The 22,043-nt window shown below is 38.2% G+C and overlaps 1 protein-coding gene across 2 annotated transcripts in view; it reads right to left on the bottom strand.

Annotated features, from left to right (window-relative positions):
- Window positions 1-22,043, bottom strand: part of SLC2A9 (solute carrier family 2 member 9) — a 122,347-nt gene that overhangs the window by 49,387 nt on the left and 50,917 nt on the right. For both annotated transcript variants that reach the window (XM_071556795.1, XM_071556794.1), the window contains 3 exons: window positions 16,870-17,002; window positions 6,332-6,519; window positions 1,186-1,296 (listed from right to left, as the gene is read on the bottom strand). In XM_071556795.1, the coding sequence (XP_071412896.1) occupies window positions 1,186-1,296; window positions 6,332-6,519; window positions 16,870-17,002 (432 nt within the window). The remainder of the gene's footprint in view (window positions 1-1,185; window positions 1,297-6,331; window positions 6,520-16,869; window positions 17,003-22,043) is intronic.

The raw sequence follows: 22,043 nt of genomic DNA, 5'->3' as shown, positions 1-22,043 counted from the left end.
ATTCCTCATTTCCACCTATTAAATAGTCATATACTCAATGTCTCTTTAATTAAAAAGATTAGATAGTTTAGCCAAAAATAGATTTGTGGAAATTCAAAAATATCAGAAGAAGATATTTGTGACCTTTTAGAGTCCCTATGTCCTAGACTATAAGAAAATATACTTGATACCTGGGTTTAGTTTAATATTTTGTAGGTCATAAGCAGTTGTTCTGCCACAGGAAAGGATTTTTTTTTCCCCAAACCCTTCTTCTTCTGACATTTAAAAATGCTTGGTTAGTCTCCAGTATTGTGCAAATACAGTTGGTATAGAATATTTGAAGATAAGGAAAAATTTAGCAAGAAAATAAAAGAAAACTTGCTTGTTTGCAACTTTCCGTTCCCAAGACCTCTCTCATTGCTTCTTATTTATTGCAATATGACTCGAAATGTATTTCCTTTAATAATTAATCATGTATTCACCTACTAAAACTTCCAGGTTTAGTTTGGTCCTTTAATGTTTTTTTCCCTAGTCAACTTTTTCAGTTTGAAATTGCAAAATAAAAAATGTGCATGGATAATTTTTTTGTTTAATATTTTCCTTTACATTCAGTGCAGAGCAAAGGTCTACAATCTACTCAGGAGCTCATGTATTACAAGAAGATGCCAGCTTGTCCTTGGTGAGTGAGAGAGCAGAATTTGACACCTCATGGGACACCCTTTTCCAGCACTCTAGTTCACTTTTGCACCAACCTGGGTGGCTGTTTTTTCAAGCCAAGCTGAACACACCCAACTGTGCTGTGCCTGAGCCTTCTCCAACAACACTGTCTGCTTACCAACAGGCACATGGGGAGACTCTCAGATTTGAATAAACTACTACCACGTAAAGTAATTTTTGAGTTATCACTTAATATACTTCAGGCCTAGCTATTTCTGCCTTCTTCCTCTTCACTCATACAAAACACCTCAGGATATACCAACTTTTGATGTTCCTTTTACGAAACTAAAACTAAAGAGTGTCTTAAAAAACCATCCCAAGACAGAAAACTGGGTTTAGGATTAAAATTAGAAAGAATATTTTCAATTTCTGTATCAATCATTACACTTAATCAATATACTATTCTCTTTATATTTTAATGTCCATAAGGAAAAAAAATCAGTTATTCAAATGTCAAGCATGTTAATGGACTTTTATATCCATACTTACAGAAAAAACAGCAGCCAGAGTCTCAACAGCACCTGTACTTAGTGTAACGTAGGGGATGGTTTCGTGACTGATCCCAGCTTCGCTAAAGATGTTGTTTGTGTAGTACCAGATCTGTATCAGAGAGAATAAAATGAGTTACTAACCTTTATGGATTGAATACAACACATCTGTATTCGACTGAACCATCTAATCTGCCAGAGATCAGACTTGCTAAAACTCTGAGCACTCCAAAATGACCGAGTTCTGAACAGGACAACAAATGAAGGGAAGGTGCAAATTCCAGGTGGGTTAGTCTCAACACCGCTATACTTCTGTTTGCAGAACCAGGCAGAATTACAAACAGCTTTAACTCAATTTATCTTAATTCACTTTAGGAGTAAATCAAAGAAACTCACTTTAAGCTTGAACGGAGGATACAAATAAATATGTTTCATGTGGCTGAGCCACGCAGTTTAACCAGCAGGTCTATGTGACTCTATGGAATACTTCAGTGGCACAAAACTACAGAGGAGAAAAGAGGGAAGAGATGTTGAGAAGCCCTGCAGAAGCTGCTTGGTTTGAAGAGAAGGTGTAAGATTTATCTCTACTTTAGCCTCACTGCAGTGTTGACATTGGCAGTCAAGCCATCCCACCAATCTCTCTTTATTATCCACAGAAAGAAAAGATACTTTTAGAATTAGAGTTGTTCAGTGAAAAGTAAAGAGTTGTTTTTAGGATGATATGAATCATAGTCTAGAAGTAGCTGTCACTATTGGACAGAAACACAGGTTGCATATCTTAGAGGAATTCAATCATGTTTGGTCAGTAAAACCATATCTAGTGGTGAAAATATCCAGTCAGAGAACATGTAGTGTCAATAAAATGTTCTAAAATAACAAGTCTGGCAATCATCAAAGCCCTATCCACATCACAAATAAAGTTTGAAAATAATAGAATATTTATGTTTGACTCAAGGTGATAGCATATAACAAGCTGAATATTTTGGCTGCCAAAAGCATGCAAGGAGAAATTGCCTTGGAGAGAGAGAAAAGATAATTGATGTACTAAAGAAAATGAAAAACAGTTGAAAGAACTGATTAACATAAGAAAATAAAGTTGTAAATCACAAGCAATCTACCTGTGACAACAAAACTGAAAGCCAGAGATAAAGATGGTCTGAAACATAAAAGTAGCAGGTTTTTTCCCATATACTGGTCATGGGATACACCTTAACAGGGCAAACACTGCTAATCAAAAGGTTTCTCTGATGAATGGAAGTGTTATGATCACATGAGGAAAACCCTGCTGCCTGCCAGCATATTACACACATGCTACACCTGTTCATCAAGATACTAACTCAGGAGTTTTGTAAAACAAAAAGTCATTCTCAGTTCCCAACTAGACCTTCAGCAAAGCTGCTTATCCCAGATCAAAGAAGAAAATTCAACTAATCTTGCATAAACCCAAATAAAACACCAAGGACTAAAAAGTCACCTTATCACCTTGCAGATAAAGAAAACCTGATTGAAGAGTTTTATGCCTACTGCTGGCACTTCAACTCTCACCAGAACAGGGATGAGAAATAACAGCAGCAAACTTCTCTGTATGAAGCAATCTGCCCTCATGTAGCATGTGCTGGTGTTGGCTGTGCTTTGGCCTGCTGACACAGAGGACAGATGAAGCAAACCCAAAGATCAGCTCCCTGTTCCCTTTGTTTATGTTAACTGATAATTTTGGGAGGACCCAGTATTCTGACAACACATTCACTTCCCATATACCTACACGGTGTATAACAAGGTAGCACAAAAACTGTGATAAAAATAATTTTCTTCTTCATTTTACAAATTGCAAGATTGATTTCAAGCGATAAAGTGAGAAATTATGTAATTTAGGCATTTTATTCTTGATACACCTTCTAAAAATGCACATCTTAAAAGAGAAGGAAAAGGCCAAAGAGTCACTTAAACACTTAATTCCTGAATACAATTTGCCAAAACGCAACAACTAGAACATCAATGTTTCCCAGGTGGTTTTACAGAAAAACATGACTGACACTGATAATAAGATTAAAAAACTAGCAGAGCAAAGACACTCCCTGTAACAGCACAAAAATAAATTAGTCAAAATGTACACATTTCAAAACAAAAAAGTGAATATTTTCCAGCCTATGTACAATTAAAGAGGGAAATACATTGGCAAACTATCTAGGCATACTTACTAGGCTAATGATGACTGTTCTACTTTCTTTTGAGTTATTTTTCTAACATTTTTGTTAGCTAATAATTTCATTAGCTAACAAAATTAGCCAATGACTAGGCTAAAAGTTTTTGAATGAAAGAGCTGTTGAAAATGGGACAGAAGGTTCAAAAAGTAGATGGAAAACAACTGAGGCACAGACAGTGTGGCACACTGCATACTCATCTCTTCCTACACTATCTGGCGCCAGGTATTGTCCATACCAGCTGTGAAGAGCATATCGTGGTAGATCTTTTGCATACTGAAAACATGCACTGCTACACAAATCCATCCCCAGCATTTCTTTCCCTTTGAAATACAGCCCTCTGCCTTAAGGACAGACCCTTCAGAAGCCTAGGGATCCCACTTTGGGAATGACTCCCTTAAAGTAATATTCAGTCCTCAGTGTGAAAAAGGATAAACTTCACCAATGGAAACTACACTATAGTTTTGTGTTTTCTTTAAAACAGATAAAATGGTGGAAGATAAATAAATTTATTATGACTTACATGTATTAGATAAATTTTTCTATGTCAATTTAGATCAGACTGTCTGGTATTCTGTTATAATTGAAAACATTAATAAGATCTGAGCTTCACCATGATTTCTGTTCCATGTGGAAACAGACAAATGTACTATTTATAATCAAAACAAATTTTTATTTAAAGCAAAAGTCTTAAAAGGAAACAAGTGTTCTCAGACCCCAGCAGGATGATTATAGAAGTCTGTCACTTGGCAATTTCCCTGGAGAACAACCTGAGATTCTTGCCTGAAAGAATTCCATCTTTCCCATATGCCCTGTCCAGATGGTAGTTGTGAAAAGACCAGACTAACTAACAGGGCACTACAGACAAAGCAAATGATGGGAGAAATGAGTGAGAAGGAACATTCACTGCCAGTTAAACCTGGCTGATGCTGGCTCACAACCAGCAAGTTGGTTCAGATGCTCTCAGGAAAACCAAGACCCAGGTTCAGCACTATTTGTCACACCTTGACCTGCCCTCTAATCTTGGAGCTTCAGGTGACTTGAGCAAGATCAGCCAGAAAAACTAAGCAAAAGACGCAAGTTCTTGAAGCCTGTTCTCTTAATCAAAGTGGTCCAGCTATTTTTCTTGATCTCTCTTATAATTTTCTTGGTTTTTTACTATTAACTGTTACTAAGAACTATTTAAATAATTTCAGAACACAAATTTTGTGTAATTTTTTCATGTTTAGTAGCATTGCATGGAAGGAGAAACAAAGTAATAACAAAAAATGGAACACTTGAATAGCCAACTCAACACACAGGTTTCCTGACAAAGACAGTTTTTCTGAGGCATATTTTCAGAAAGTGGCCACTCAGTGCCACTTTTAAACAACTCTGGAATCCATTTCAGACTGGACAGATCTCACTTTCCGCCTATACCTCACTCAAGCTATGAGAACGTGGCTTTGTTCTGCCACAGAATACTGAGAATTGCTGCCATTTATTAAGTATCCTTGAAGTCACAAAACTCTGCTATTTCCCCTGAAAATTTAGCTGTGATTTTTTTTCAACCAATGTGCTTCATTATTAGAACTGTCTGTTTCTTACTGTATGCACCATTATGTGTTGATAAATCTTAAAAACACCACATGACAAGATAATTCTGTTTCTTTACACAAAAAAGTATCCACAATGGGGAATAAAGTAGCCTGTCATTAGCACTGAAATCCTACCATTAGAAGAAAACATCACCTGTACAAATGTTATTACAGTTCATCCCACAAGGGAAAAAAATCTTCTAATTCCCTCCTAACATTTTGCAAAAAGCTTTCAGATACCAGAGTTCTAATTGCATGGATCTTTTAAATGGTTTTGGACAAATTATTTTGTATTTGGAGTTTTTAAGCTATAAGATATAGATATACACTTCGGATAAGCCTGGACTAGTGTTCATAGCTACAAAAGCATATACAGTCATTAGTCTTTGGGGAAAAAATAGCTGGAGTATGCTGCAGAGCCACAGTGAGAGCTCCTTGCAGCAGCAATGACATTGTCTTTCATATAGATGAGCAAGTAACACCTTTGAACTACAACAAAACCCCTTTCTCCACTGAGGTGCTTCATGAGACCATGTTGCAGCAAGGATAGTTCTGTTTGGATTAAAGGAAAACACTTTTCACAGTTTAAGTGGTGTAATCACTGGGTACAGGTTGCCCTGGGAGGTTGCAGACTCTTCACCCTTGAACAAGTTTAAAACTCAACTTCACAAAGCCCTCAGTAGCCTGGGCCTACCCTGAAGTCAGTTCTGCTCTGAGCAGGGGCTTGGACCAGATGAAGGGATCTTTCAACGTAAACTGTCCTGTGACACATCCGTAGCTGATGCAATAGATGACAAATGGAAAAGGAGACTTATGATATCCATTAGTCTCTGACACATTAATGGTCCGTAGGATCTGCTATTGACTGATAAATGTCTTTTTTTCTCCTTTGCTCCACTTTCCAAGACAGGAATATTGAAACAATAACAAAATAAAACATGCAGTGCAACCTCTTAAAATCACTCATAGGAATTGATGCTGAATTCTGTTAAGTGCAGAAGTGAATCAAACCAAGCTGAAATGTCTGCTGAAAAAACCGTGAATAAACATGATCCATATCAGACCAGCAAGAGAGAATTTGAGTATCAGATGTGAAAGATGTGCACTCTTTCTTTGCTGATCTGTGCTACTTTTTCATGTATTCATGCTGAGTCAACACAACATGGCTTCCTTCATGGCTTTTTTTGTAAAAAAACCCAAACAAACAAACAATACAAATCTCTGTGGATCTTCCCAACAGGCTGTTGTCACAGAATCACTACTAATAAGAAACACCCAAACCCCAAAAGTTATAGAGCTTTCTGAATGGTATAGACCAAACCTTGTATTAAAGGAAAGAAGTACCCATGGCCTGAAGAAGAACACTTACAGCATTTAGCCCACAGAGCTGGTAGCAGCCCATGGTGACCACCACGGTAACCACCTGCCATCGCACAGCGCGGGTTCTCAGGAGCTGAAGTATCGACACTAACTTGGTGTTTCTTTGGACTCGAGACTCTGCCAAAACTTCTTCTATTTCATGAGACACGTCATCTTTCCCAAGGAATCTCTGAAATGCTACAAAGAGAGGAACGTACTTTAGGCCAGACACTCGGCACTATATGCATTTGTAACAGATTTGTTTCTTTGAAATGGAAATGTGTGACAAGAACAGAAAATATACATGAGCCACAAATTAATTATTCTTCTGCCAACAATATCATTCTGCTCTGGGCATGATATGGCTCATCCCTGCTATTGGTCTCAGAAACTGCAATAAGAATATAAATTATTTGGTTCCCTACAAGATCTCTCCTTACATTATTTCATATATAATATAGCCTAAAGTCCAGTGCAGGGTGAAAACCCTGTGTAATTTGGAAAAAAAAAACCTAATACCAAAGCAATTCCAAACATTATTTGACTTGACTACTTTCTCTAATAATACAGTCTGAATATATAGCTGACTTAATTGCTGGAGATAGATTGGATAGAGAAGTAATAAGATGTAAAAATGTATGAAACTCTGGTAATCCAAGAAAAGACAGACATTTGAAAGAAACAGCTATTACTCTTCATATAACCACTTGATTAATATTAGTAAGAATTACCCAGAGCAGTTCAAGAATTTCTATTTGTCAATACTGGAGACACAGGAGCAAATTTACATGACAAATGTAAGAAACCAACCAACCTCATCTCCCCAGAAACATACCATTTAGTATTGCACATCGATGACCTACTGAGATATTCTTCCACTGTGAATAATAAAAGCTTTCCATGTCACACCTCCTTGAAGAGGTACTACAAACAGATACCTCCAAAGGGATGTGGTGTTTCTCCCCCAGCCTTGTTTTACAGATATTGTATATTCTGATGATACTTTTGTCTCAATCTTATGAACATACCCCAGGGGTTGGCTTTTTAAGAGATGTTTAAAATACTCATTATCTTGGAATGATTACAGAGAAACAATTATGTTACACACACCCCTGCCACGAGGCTTTACAACCCAGTAGGATGCTAACTCTCAAAACAATCCCTTACACAGCAGGTCACTTAAAATTGTTATTTTTATTAAATGAATAAGTTAATTTAGTTCTCCTAAGAGTCAAATAAATTTTTCTTATCTACAGCTTTGTATAACACTGCATATAAACAGATGAGCACATTATCCAGTACTTTGACATTCTTTTGGACGATAAAAACCACTTGGATGGTCAAGAGAGCGCCAGAGACACTAACTAGTCATGGTTAAAATGTCCAGCCTCCATTTAGGCTTTGAAGCTACAGAATTTTAACTTTACCAATTAGGGGAAAAGGCCAATTAATGGTATTTCAGTGTTGTGAGGGATAGGTCATACAAATGAACCAGTGGCCTCCCTGGAGCATCCCTCTCTGTCACTTTGGTGAATACACAATGCTGTACATTCTGCCTGGCTCCCAGTCGGGCAGAACAGGGAGCTAACTTGAGCTCTGGGCCAAGATTTTCCGAGGCACTTAGCACTGTTAATGCATTTGAATGGGCCCTATGTGACTGCTTAACAAGAAGGATGGTTTTTTTAAGGGATGAACAACCTCTGGGTGTTGAGTCAATTCATAGCATTCATATATTGTGATAATCAGTTTCTCTCTGGTGAAAAGAGAGGTCTGAATTTTTAAATCCCTCAGAAACAGCACAAGATTTTCTGTACAATTAGCAATGTTTAACAAATTTGGTCCTCAGAACCCAGACATTAAGCTGTTCAGTTTTGTCCTTGTGATAATGCCTGTTTTTAAATAAATAACACACTAAGAACTCATTAAAATGAATGTGATGTTTTTAAGGACAGTGATAAGAAATGTAAAAGTAAAAAATATGTGTCTTTGGTATGATAAAATCAATGTTTCACACTTAAATGACACTTTCCTCAGTACTGTTAGTGCATGGACCAAGAAAAATTCAGGTAAAGATGAGAGCAACCAGACATACACCACCATAATCTTCTTGAAAATTCTCTCAGATTTTTAAGCAGCTGGTTTATCAGTGTAAATTAGGTCAGTGCACAATTTTCTTTATTTTTCCTGTCCTGAGAATCTTCAGCATTACTTTAGGGCACACAAGTCAAAAATGTAGGTTCAGTCAAGTAAAAAGAAAGAAATCTGTCTTTTCTGCACAATGGAGCCTGCTGTATTTCTAGAGAGACCAGGAAGTGAAAAACTGCAATTATCAAAATTACCAAATACAAGGAAGGAAAAAGACAGGCAACTGATTTCTTTTTCTGCCCTCTGTGACATTAAGTCAAGAGATGTAAATGCCACTAGGCAACTTTGATGGATACTTAAAATTCATAGAATCACAAGGGACCCACAAGAACCATAAAGTCCAACTTGCCCTGCACAGGACCATCCCCAAGAGTCACACTAGGTGTCTGAGAGTATTATCCAAATGCTTCTTAAACTATCAGGCTTGGTGCTGTGGCCTCTTCCCTGGAGAGCCTGTTCCAGTGCCCAACCACCCACTGGGTGAAGAACCTTTTCCTAATACACAACTTAAACCTCCTCTGACACAACTTCAGACCATTCCCTCAGGTCCTGTCACTGCTCACCACAGAGAAGAGATCAGTGCCTGCCCCTTCTCTTCTCATGAGAAAGTTGTAGACTGCAATGTCTCCCCTCAGTCTCCTCTTCTCTAGGCTGAGCAGAACAAGTGCTCTCAGCTGCTCCTCATGCAGCTTCCCCTCATGGCCCTTCACCATCTTCTTTACCCTCCTTTGGATGGTCCCCAATAAGTTAATATCACATTCATCTTGCTTCAGACCAGGACCCCCCAGGTCCCTTTCCATGTCACTGCTTTCCAGCATCTCATTCCCCAGTCTGTATGAACATCTGTAGTTGCCCCACCCCAGGTGCAGAATCTGGCACTTTCCCTTGTTGAACTTCAAATAGTTGGTGATTGCTCAGCCCTCTAATTTGTCAAGGTCTCTCTGCAGGGCCTTCCTGCCTTTGAGGTAGTCAAGAGCTCGTCTCAGTTTTGTATCATTTGAAAACTTGCTCAGTATCCCTTCCAGTCCTGCATCCAAGCCATTTATAAAGACGATGAAGAGCACAGGGACTAAGATAGAGCCTTGCGGAGGCCCAATAGGGGCAGGTCACCAGGCTGATGTTATCCCATTCACTATGACCACCTGTGCTCGACAAATGAGCCTTTTGCTTACCCACCTTATCCAGCTGTGGGCTGGACATTTTGTCTAGAAGGATCCTGTGAGAGACAGTATTGAAAGCTTTACTGAAATTACCAACAAGTCAAGAAATGCTAAGAAAATGCAATGCTATACATACATAGTTTTGAGGAGAGAGCACACAAAATCTTCATGGAAAAACATTTTCCTGCTATACTTTTTTCTTCCATTACCAGTTTTTCAGTCCCATAAGAATTACAATTTCATGCATAATTAATGTGGAAATAAATTCTGCATTAGCAAGGAGATGGGAAAACTCAAAGATCTTTCAATGTGTGGTGTTCAATTTATTCATTTTACATTCTAAACCCCTGCACTACTGGCACTAAGAAGCACAGCAGCCATTCCTTGTTGCAATGACTCATTGTCCTGGTTCAGCAGGTGGGACCAGTTATCAGTGTGGGGGTGATCAAAGCTGTGTATTTTACCCCCTCTATTCATTTTCCAAGAACAATGGACCATTAGCAGCAGCTGCCCAGGGAGTCATTAGCACCTTCACACCCAACCTGGGGTAGCATGGCTGCTAATGGGCCATCAACAGTTCAGGGATGCCCCATGACTCCCAGAGTTAATCATCTATTGTGTGAGTCCCTGCCCTGGGAGAGGGACTGGGTGCTCCCTGAGGGTACGTAAGTGGTGGGTAAGAAGACCTCAGGAACCTCTTGTCAGATCCAGAGGAGCAGCAGGACCTTGACAGGAGGAGATCACTGCTCTCGACCAGACTACAGCCATCACCTGCACCAACAGGTTTTTCACTTCCTTTTGCGTTGGACTTAGGGGGGACCACACGGGTCTCAGCGCAATGGCTAACAAACCCCTTTGGATTTGTGCCCCAGGACACTGGGTTACACTGCTGGGTTTTGTGAGTTGGAAGCAACTTCCCTTTGTGTTAGTGTATTTATTGTAATATTATCATTAAATTGTAGCTCTGACTTATAATCTCTCTCATGTTGAGTTCATTTCTCCTGCTGGTTTACCTTTAAACCAGTACACTCATTTCCCTTCATGACTGTCTGCCTTTCTCTATGGGGAAGCAGTCTATTCTCATGTAACACTTAAAAGCATTTAAGGGGTTGCAGTTCTAGCATCTTTTAGACCTTTCCTAGATTTCTATTTAATTTTCTTTGATCAGAAAGTCCTCGATGCTCAGTTTTCAAACTTTGGGACAGTGCCTTTATAAATAGCAATAGAAGTGGATGGTTCCAGTAAAGGGGAGAGGAGCTAGGAAATCCTGCATTTTTGTTTCAACTCAGCTAAATGAAGGTGAGGCATTTGAAAGTAGTTCAAAGATCTGAACAAAATCAGTCAGAGCTATCTTTAAAACCAATGAAGCCTTTAAATTAACTGAAGATGGACACTCAAGAACTCAACTACATGTGGAAGTACTAGTTCTTTTTCCAATGCATTACTTCCAGGACTGTGCAGAGAAGTAGTTGATATCATACAGACATAGAAATTTGAGAGGAAATTTTAAAGGATCAAAATGCTATTGCATGGTTTAGTGGTTTACAGAATAGAACCAAACCCTGACAAGAGGAAGCAGAAAAAGAGAGAAGTGGTCACAGGTAGTTTGAGTTTATGCCTTTAAAAAGCAAAAAATAATAAAAATAACTGTCTGAATATTATTGTCATCTGTTTCCCATGGATGCATTCACTTCCCTGATGATTAAGAGTATTAAACCCAATGTCATACTGTTGCACACAGTGTAACACAAACCTTTGTCTAAGTTTTGCTTAAACAGCATCTTCCTTGGTCACTGTTCGTGACAGAACATTGGACTGCATGGACTCAGTCAGGTATCTGCTTGTAAGGCTGTCTGTGCTGTTCTGAGCAGTGGTAGACATATGTGGTATTTTGCTGTTTGCCTCAGCACTTGCAAAAAGTTCAGCCAATTTCAATGCTTTTGAATTGGCTATGTAAAAATTTACCATGTCAACACAAAAATATTGACAAAATGAAAAAAACAGGTTTTTTCATGTACCACTAACTTTATTAGAGTACTGAATTACCAGAAGAATAATTTAGATGTGTCTTGCTAGAGGAGATTTAAATATAATAACGCTATTTTAATCTAGCAAAATATTATCTATTAGCATGTAGCATAGCAAAATTTAATAATAAATATCAGTAAATATAACTGCAAGCAAAGAACTTTAGGCTTTTTCTATATGTCACCTCCTTCTTTTAAGTAAAGAATAGACAGGTCTTCTGTGAGTTATCATCCAGTTAAGGATTACATCATTACCTGTTTGTATTTCTGGTTTCACAGACATACAGGCCTGTTCAGGTTCACCTGAAACTAGCCAAGATGTACAGGTAAAACAAAATATCCACATGCTGCCCTAAGATAACACAAGATCTGATAAACAGAGCTGCATTTAAGGTCCCATGAACCCCATATCCATTGTGAAAAATGAGAGGTTTAAGAAAAGTTTGCAAATAAATCGGACACATTATAGTCACTCCAGCTTTTGGCAGTCAGCAGCCATTTGAGATGGAACCTCTAACATAAGCTAGCAAGTTAGCCAGTAGTTATGGCTGTCTCTTCCTTTCCAATAAGAATAGTTTATAATGTTTACAGTCATATAAAAACCACAGGTAAACAAAAATAAATCATACGCATCCTTGTTGTCAATCATAAAAACTTCATTTTAATCACTGGATTTGCAGTAACTTGTTCTGATGTAACTTTGGGTTTAATATCTGTCCTGTCCATGAGGGTCCCATGAGGGGCTTTGTAAAAAATTAGCTACCTGCTTTTTAAAATCAGGAATGGCCTTGCTGTCTTATCACATGAAAATGTATCAACTCTAATCCATCTTTCTAAGAATTTAAATCCACATCTCTTGTTATACCTCTTGTAATTCTTCTTTCATAACCACAGGAGTTTTACTGTATGATTGAATATACTAGATGAACAGATTTTGTACGTCACCAACAGATGTTACCATGACATTTTAACTAAGTTATTTGACCCTCACAACATAAAATTATTCTTGTTCTCTAGCAAGCTGGTATGCCAGCTGAATTCCATTATTGATTTGCATGACCTGCTACTGCAGCTGCATAGAAAATGCAGGTTTCCTCCTTGTAGCAGTATACTTCAGAAGAGACACCTCAATTCTCCAATTGAAAGTGTTTATAACCAATGTTGTTAGTAATAAAAAATGTTCCATTTTATCACATGACTACTACTGATTTTGTTTACATTACATCATTGTGATGGGCACAGATCAGGGGTGCACTTGGTGTGCAACTAATAGGCAGTTAATGTAAAATTCCTGTCTTACTGTGCTAAAGCTTGGATGGGAAACTGCTTGATGTAATTATAGCAGCAGGTTTTTCTTTTTCTTCCTGTTTCTGTCCCTGTTATTCCTCATTGCCTCAATCTCCTTCCAAAGTCCTTCTCTTCAACCACTAAAATATCCATTTCTCCTTTGCTATCTGATCAGCATTATGAAGAAGGATCACACCAGTTAAATGTTAACATTTTCCTCCCTTCTGTTGTTACAAGTGAGGGGACTATTAGTTATGGGTCCCGAGAGAGGAGCTGGATGGAGCTCCATTACCAGACTTTTAGCTTCTTATGCAAAACAAATTTACAGATTATGCTGTTGCTCCAATTAATTGTTTTCCCCTCATAACACATAGATCAGTTCTCCCAAATTCAGCAGTGACACAGGAATGAGAGAGGGCTCATGTCCTTTTGTTCTCAGGGATTCAGATACAGGATGATGACCTCTAGAAAAATGAGCCAAGTTTGGATGTTAGCACTGCTTTTGGCAACAGACAGTCACAAGTCAGACACGGTGTCCGTACAGCTGATCAGGCAGACATCAGCTCAGCCACTCAGTGTGCACCATCTGCACTGCTATACAGGGGAAAACAGGGGACCAGGTAAATTTCTGCTAACAGAGAGCAGGAGACATTGCTCCACTGAGGCCTCACTACTCCTGTGGTCACAGAATAGCTTCTCTTATCCCAGAATTACAGAATCAACTAGGTTGGAAAAGACCTCTGAGACCACTGAGTCATACCTATGACCTAACACCCCCTTGTCAACAAGACCATTGCACTAAGTGCCACATCCAGTCTTTTCTTAAACACCTCCAGGGACAGTGACTCCACCAGCTCCCTGGGCAGCCTGTTCCAATATCCTATCACTATTTCTGTGTAGAACTTCTCACTAATGTTGAACCTAAACCTTCCCTGGAGCAGCTTAAGACTGTGTCCTCTTGTCCTATTGGTGATTGCCTGGGAGAAGAGGCCAACTCCCACCTGGGTGCAGCCTCCTTTCAGGTAGTGTAAAGAGTGATGAGGTCACCCATGAGCCTTCTTGTCTCCAGGCTAAACAATCCCAGCTCCTTCAGCCTCTCCTCACAGGACTTGTGTCCAGAACCATAATCAGCCTCTCTGCCCTTCTTTGAGCATGCTCCACTATCTCAACATCCTTCTTAAACTGAGGAGCCCAGAACTGGACACAGCACTTGAGGTACAGCCTATGCCTCTCAGGGTGGTGTGATTTATGTTCCCATGTGATCCCTCCCTGCTCTAACTGCATCCCTTCATTTTTTTCATTGTTTATATGACACATTTTGGTCCTTCTCCATCTTTTAGTCTCTTATTTACCCCTTAAAGACATCTACCAAAGAAGAGATTGAGACTGCTTGTAATTTTGTGGTTATAAACTGGTTATTTCCTGAGACTGAGAAGAAAAAGGAGGGGATGAAAGCAGGAGCAAAACTTTGTGGAAACTCAATGACCTACATTATCCCACTGGATGTTATTGCTCTAAAACAATTAGAAAGATTAATGCTGTCAGCTCCATTTTAGGAGCTTTCACATACACACACATTTTAGAGTGTTTCATAAAGCCTAATGTAGTCATCTGCTTTAAATACAGCAGACCTTTTACAAATAACAGTTTTATATTTCTCCAACAAGGTATAATCCACAGTGAAATGTGTATTTGCATGAATAGCCTTGATCTGTTAGGGGAAGGAAAAGGGATTTATTCAGAAGAAAGAGTTGCACATTTCTGATATTAATATGCAGATTTAAGGTAAGAGGCAAATAATTCAAAAGCATTACTGCAGTCATTAAAATGGAGAATATGACTTTGTCATTATATGACTTACAAGCAGAAAGACATTTTAATAACTCACAATTCCTCTAGTCTCTCTATTACTTAGACTTTTCCTTCCACATTTCTGATGATAATGCAAACATCCAGATGATTTGTCTTGATTGTTGATTCATGCTCCTATTTTGTGAATTCTGCCATAGACCACATTCAAAACAAGTTTCACTCTGTAGTACAACATATCTCAGTATTGATTTTACCTTTTGGAATTAATCAAGTCCAAAAACTTCTATTGATCTGTAGTTACTTTGAAAAATTTTTTTGCATAAGTCTTCTCTTTTTTTCTCAGAATATCTAAATTTATAGTCTTTAAGGTGGTTTATGAAAGGCATCTTTTCATAATCAGCAAGCCAACTGCTACAGCTCATTTCTCTTCAACTACCAAATAAAGCATGGGTAACTCCTCTCCTGACTCCTTCTGCTCTGAAATCTACCTCCAATACCTTTGGATTATCTTTCCCATTATTTTCAGAACATGTATGCTGAAAACATCTCTAGCTGCAGTTGGCCCATTACCAGCAACAGTAAATAGTGTGAACTTCAAGGCAGATGGTGTTATTTTACTGCCTTTTTTTTTTTACAATTTTTGAACTCTACCTATGAGAAGTGCAGTTTCACTGTCACTGCTGAAGTTTCCAGGTATTGAAGCAAGATTTGCAATAATTCCTTGTAACAAGTGTGACATTATGCAATAGCATTGCAGATGCAGGCACTTTGCGAGCCATAGCTCTGAAAATACATCTACAATTTTATCAGGTAGAAATCAGACCGTTTAAACAGCACCCAAAGGCATTTCTTTCCAGTGCAGCCACAGTGCTACAAAAGTTACTTACCCAAGAGCCAGCCCCAAGCTGGATCCTGCATCCCTGTTAGGTGCTCTGACCACAGCTGGCAGACCAGCCTTTTCCTTCATGGTCCCTGGAATAGCTGTTCTCTGCCTCCTCAAATCTCTGCTACCTCTGTAAAGCTAAAGAACTCTCCCCATAGCCTTACTGATTTTGTGGTTTTGGGGTTTTTTTAAGCGCTGAACTGTGTCTCCAAATGTCTGGAACTACAAAATTTACAGAATTCTTCATTCTGTAAATGGAAGACAACATGGGAGTCTTTTCCTGAATGTGCCATTTCTTTTACAGAGCATTCAACGGAACGAAAAAGGCTGCTTTTTAATCTCATAATAGAAGAAACTGCATAGAGTTGCAATAATTTCATGCTAAAAGATTATTAAATTTATGTTTCAGGTGTTGATCCACACTTTACAAGTAATTTTGCAAGCAACTAGCTCATGATTGAAGATGTTAAGGGTTATATCCAAATTAGGAATAATTTGTAAAACTGTTATGTTTATTATTTTGGTATTACAATCAGGCTCAGTCTTCTTTGTACACTCCTGTTTTTAGTGTGTCCCTATAACAAGAAAAACAAATATTCAACTTTCTCTCTGCTATATTGGGACCATAGCAAATTTACTGGGGCAGAGAACACAGTAGCTGTGATAATGCAAGCAAATTATTTTATACCTAGAACCTAAAGTAAGAAAAAAATATTATGGTCCAAGTCTGTGAAACTGAAACAATATGGAAGCACTGGAAATTTCCAGTTAAGCAGATGTATGAGGTTTCTATTACACCTGCAAAACTTGTTGAGTTATAGAAGCACAGGGTCAAACATTGTGACTACTGGGGGAAAAAGCAGCAACCGAACCAGTATTTTTACAAATCAAACTGGAAAGACCATAGATCAGAGAGTCACAAGGACTGAAACAACCTTTCACTCCCAAATGTACTCCCCATTCCATTGCTGGCACACAACAGCAGGATGACTTGGTTAGGTCTGCATCACCACGTGTAATACCTTACTGTGTTGGAGAATTTAATTTCTAAAAAATTCAAAGTAAAAGTTATATTTACACATACAGAGACAAACAAAAAAGATGTGAAAAAGTGTTTCCAAGAGAATCTCCGCTATTGGAATAATCTGCTTTTAGTGTGATTTCAAAATCAGATATGTCCAGTCTGAACTTCTACAACAAATACCCATTGCTGCAAGAAAGTAACATATCATACCTTTTTCTGCCTCACTTGTGTTATGCTTTTCAAGTAGGAGGTAACGAGGACTTTCAGGAAGAAAAGGCAGAATCACGACTTGTATCAATGAAGGGACAATGATTGCTCCAAATAAGTAAGGCCACCGAGATTCCTGCAAACAGATACAAAAATAAGTCAGTAATACTCTCCTATAGTGATACTAGGAAGAAAAATAACTTTGATGGGAAAGACTAATTTTTTGTCATTCAACATATCATGTCAGTGATCAGTGATGTGTTCTTCCTGAGCTTAGTAAGCTGTTTAAACACCTGCCCCTCAGTTCACCTTACTCAAGGGCCAAGTAAGGCAGAATTCAAGCCATCAACTGAATAAGCATGAAAAGAGACACAGGGAAGCTGGAAAACAGCAATACATAGCATGTTTCTCCTTTCCTTCAACATTAACAATTATACATACAAATATAGTGTATCTACTCAGATATTCTGGAAGTCATCTACACACAAAAGTATCATATATTAGCTTTAAAGAAACAGTGCAACAATATTTTCATACAGTTACACATAACTTCCTGTCGTCTCTTTGCCTAAAATAATTGATCTGAAAGACCCCATACATATCTATGGCTCAGTCCTCTAATTGCCAAAGTAAGGGTAAAATATTGATAATGCGTGGGCAAAGCTGCAGTTTAGCACAGTATTGTGGTTCTTGGTATAAGGCTGGCAGTGACTGTTCAGCATTTCACTGCTGCTGGCAATGAACCAAGTTGGTTTCAGGCCTCACCACAAACGTCTACTTGACAAAACACAGCATTTGCCTTGCAGGTACAGCTAACACGTAGTGGGGAAGTTTTCATATATGTTCAGAAAAGAACACACATGCAATTCAACACAATTAGAGCAAACGTAGCTAAGCAATATAATCTAACAAGAAAAAAATATCTCACTAACTGTTGTGAGGTGATATTTATGAATGCTTTCTCTTGCAGGCAATGATTTCACCTCTTAAACTGTCTCCCATGCTAACTTAAGAAGAAGAAATGGGTTTCACTACGAGGGTTGGTTTCTTGTAGCCTTGTTATGCTGTGTGCTGAAGGAATCTGTAACGACATGGGACTTCTCCTGATCCTGGATTATCAGTCCATTAACCTAGGAGAAGTGTGTGCTCTCTGCTTACCCTACCCATGTGGTCTCTGAGAGCCCCCAGAAAGGACACACAGGGACCACCGGCGAAGGCAGGAACAAAGAGGAAGTTTAATCAGGGGTACAGGTTTATATGGACTTTGGAGGGATACAAATTCACCAATAAGGGACAAGAGGGAAGTCTGGATTTGTGCCAATAAGAGTAAGGGGATTTACATTCAGTGGCAGGGGGTGACAGGAAATATGAGGTCACTGTCCTTCTCCCAGCCCCCTGGCCTGGCAGGGTATTCTGGGAAAAAGAAGCAGTGACTATGCACTTTTTTAAACCACATTAAAAACATCAGTTGTTAAAGCATTCTCAGTGGCTGGCATATTTTCTTCATCAGCCCATTTCTGGCATGACACCCTTCAAGCCATGTATTGAGAATGCATTGCCACATTTCACCTATTCTTCTGCCAAAATCACAGAACTTAAAGAAGTCCGTGCATTTTACAGTATTTTAACTAAAATAGCACATCATACTGTTTCTGACTCTGAATTAGCTAACCTAGCACAGATAGTCACATGAAACTCTAACAGTCCTGTTCCAAAGTCCATGAAAGAGAAAGTACTTTTTCTATTGACTTGCAAATAACCTGGTGGAAGTCTCTAGCAAGGACCTGAATCACCAGAGGCATCTGCAGCATCCTGACCAATGCAAAGCACAGAGGAACACTCTTGGCAAGTTCCCCATGTGGAATCCAGACACTTTTAGCCTGACAAAGCCCCACTGCTGTGTACATGAAGAGCACAAGGTGCTGTATCATCCAACACTATTTATATGAATCTACTTGACTGCTAGCAAATTTCAGATATAACTTGGCTTAGGTAATTTTCTTTGATATCAACTGGAACAAAGTTGTTAACATTCTCAAATGCATTCATTCTTTAAAGCTGACTATGGAGGGTGACCTAAGCCAAGCTCCTCTGGGAAAGACAGCAGAGTGCCATCTAACACTCCAGTCTTACTGTCAAGACAGGATACATTCAAACACTTAAGGAGCAAAGTGTCAGCAGTACTATTTTCTCTTGCATAAAGGCCCTCAATCTCCCCATGTTGTTAAGACATCTTCTGTTCCAACTGAATGTCAAGATGGAATTTTTCAGTCATTTTTCTCCAAGTTCAGGATTCATCTATTTAATTAAATGCTTTCTAATCTGAGAGTTGGTTCTTAATTGAAAAACCTGCAGAGACTTCAGTGGGCCTACTGTTCAGGCATCATGTCTAGCACATTTGCAAAAGCTTGGCTAGTTCAAAGGCAGACTGCACTGCATCCTGGCTGACTGAGCTCCAAGGGACACCAGGGGTTTGGATCTTGCCCCTCCACCAGAATAGATCTATCCATTCAGAGATTGTATTTCCTTAAACTCCTTACTCTTGATCAGCACATCATATTTTCTGCAAGGTTTTTTTCCACAATATCGAGAATTATGCTTAAAGGAAAAAAAAGGTACTCTTTGTATACTGATATTATTAGCATTCCGGCAACCTATGGGGATTTCTTTGGAATAAGCTTACACTCCTCTTAAAGTCTCATAGTGTATGGTTTATTAGTGGGTCACACTTCTCTCAAAAACTCTTCTGAAAGCATTATTTTTAAAAAGTTATGAATAAGACTCTGAACTTAACCTTCACAATAAATAACAGACCCTGCCACTATAATGAAAACCCCTCTATTTTAACCACATGAGACACTGAGTTTCCTTTATTTCCTTTATGAAAGATTTGTGTTTTACTTTTAATCATGCTATCTTTTAAAACCTTAGGGTAAACACTCATAAATGTGCTCTCACTTGCCATTCCAGGTGATGCCTATTCAATGCTATGCAGCTACTTGCTTTTCTCTTAATTTACATTGTCCAGATTCCAATTCTTCAGTACAGAAAAGAAATGGTAGGACTGAAATAATTTTAAAAGATTAACTAAGAATTGCTGAAAATCAGGTTGAACTAGACCCTATAAAGAGATCTAAAAGAAGCAGGGAGAAGGAAGGTTTCATAACATCTTTAAAAGGAATAAGACAGACCACAAACTGGTCTGAAACAATAATTAGCTAAAGGAAAAAGACAGTTTAGGTGTGACTTAGAAGACACATTAACACTTTGCCTCAGTTGTCAGAAGTAAGGAGAAGCACACAGGCACTGTTGAGAGAAATGAAAACAACTACATCTTATTTCATCTCAGGAAAAACTTAAAAGAGCATTAAACATTTTAATTACAGAGTGCCCGATTCATCACCTGCTCAGAATAGGTAAAAATAACATGTCAAGATGGTGAAAATTTAATTTTGAACCGTCACATTCTGGATATTTGCTTAGGTTGGAACACAAAAATCCTGACTTTCATGTATTTACAAAAGACAGTTAAATAGTAGAGCAAGTTTGACAACCATAGATTCATTCAAGGGTTGATATAATGAAGTGCAAAGCTGCAGAAGTTGGGGGGGGGGGGGCGGGGAGCAGAGTGCATGAAGCATGACATGAATTTATCAACTGCAAATGAGACAAGATTAAGCTGTACTGGAATACAGTAAAGCAAATGCTACCATGTCAGAAAATCATCAACTAAAATGCAGAAGACAGAAGTTACTGTAACCATCAAAAGGTAGAAAAGAAACTGGAATAGGGAAATGTCGACAGGCACTGCTGACAACTGAGCTACTGATCCGTATCAAACTCAGTGATCTATTTAAGCATGAGTTACATTTAATATTCCCAGCAATTAAGAAGATTTTGATCAAATTTGAAGACACTCTCAACATAGAACAGATTAACAATATATGCATAAATTTTAAAAGGGAGAAATGAATTGTTGACAGGCTCATTCAGCAGAGGTGGAAAGAAGTGCTGTTCTGCCCTGAAAATGGGCACTCATTTTTTGAAAGATCTAGTGAGGCCCATTAAATATCCCAGTATGAGATGGATGACAGGATCAAAAAGACTGAGTAAAGAAATACACAACTGTATTAGAGTGACTACTAGATTTTTACTCCACATTTTTATGGCATTTGTCTTGACTGCTTATTTATTTCTAAGAAAAGCAAAACTTTCAGAGAAAAGCAGTGGGATGTGGTGAGGTTTCAAAGGGGATTCTTAACAGAAGCCAACACATATACTTGAACTTCTTTAAAAAGAAATATTAGAGGGTTGGAGCTAGGCAAAATTTCTGACAAAAATTCCTTTGAGCGATGCATGTAGAGTCAGGTTAGCTTCCATAAATAATAAAATATAAAATAGTCAATTAAAATAACTGAAGACAATAAGATTCAGTTTCTCAAACAAGAGCATACAGTATCATTCTGATGCCTTTGGGCACCTCACATGTCCCTGTGGGACTGGCAGATGTGACACATACAACTCCAGAGAACTTTATCCTTCTGAGGCTGCAGCAAGAGGTGAAGAAAAATGCCCTAGGGCATCTAGAAATTGCATTAGATGCAAATCTTTTTTCTTTTTTGTAATTATGTTTTATCAGACTGAAGTTGTAAAAGTTAGACTAAGATATCTCAAGTTTAGGAAAAACAAGCAAACAAACATAAAAATACCCAAACCACATTAGTTTTAAAAACAGCTGAAATGATTGCATATTTAACATGAAGACTTTTTAAATGGCAAAAACACTGGTTTAGATTTTTTTTAAAACAAATCTCATTTTAATTTGACATTTACTTCAAGTTTGAAAGAAACATTCAAATTACTAATCAAGAATGCACCTATACTTTGCCAGTAGTTTCAAAAGCAAACCAAGAAACACAGGTCTAGAAAATAGTGCTACTCATTTGACCTCATTCTGCCCTACAGTTCTTGACCAATTTACTACAGCATTAATATCCAATTTGTAAAGGATAAATTTACATATTAGAAAATGAATGTGCAATAATGAGTGATTTTACAAAGTACAATAGAATTAAAACTAAAACATTAATCATCCAGAGAAAGGTTTAAATGGCGCTTATCTCCCCAATGAGTGAAATACACTCAGAAGGAAGTCAGAGGTCAAATCATTTTAGATT

The sequence above is a fragment of the Pithys albifrons genome, chromosome 5, assembly GCF_047495875.1.
Source record: "Pithys albifrons albifrons isolate INPA30051 chromosome 5, PitAlb_v1, whole genome shotgun sequence".
NCBI lineage: Eukaryota > Metazoa > Chordata > Aves > Passeriformes > Thamnophilidae > Pithys > Pithys albifrons.
This window is presented reverse-complemented; position numbering and strand designations above follow the sequence as displayed.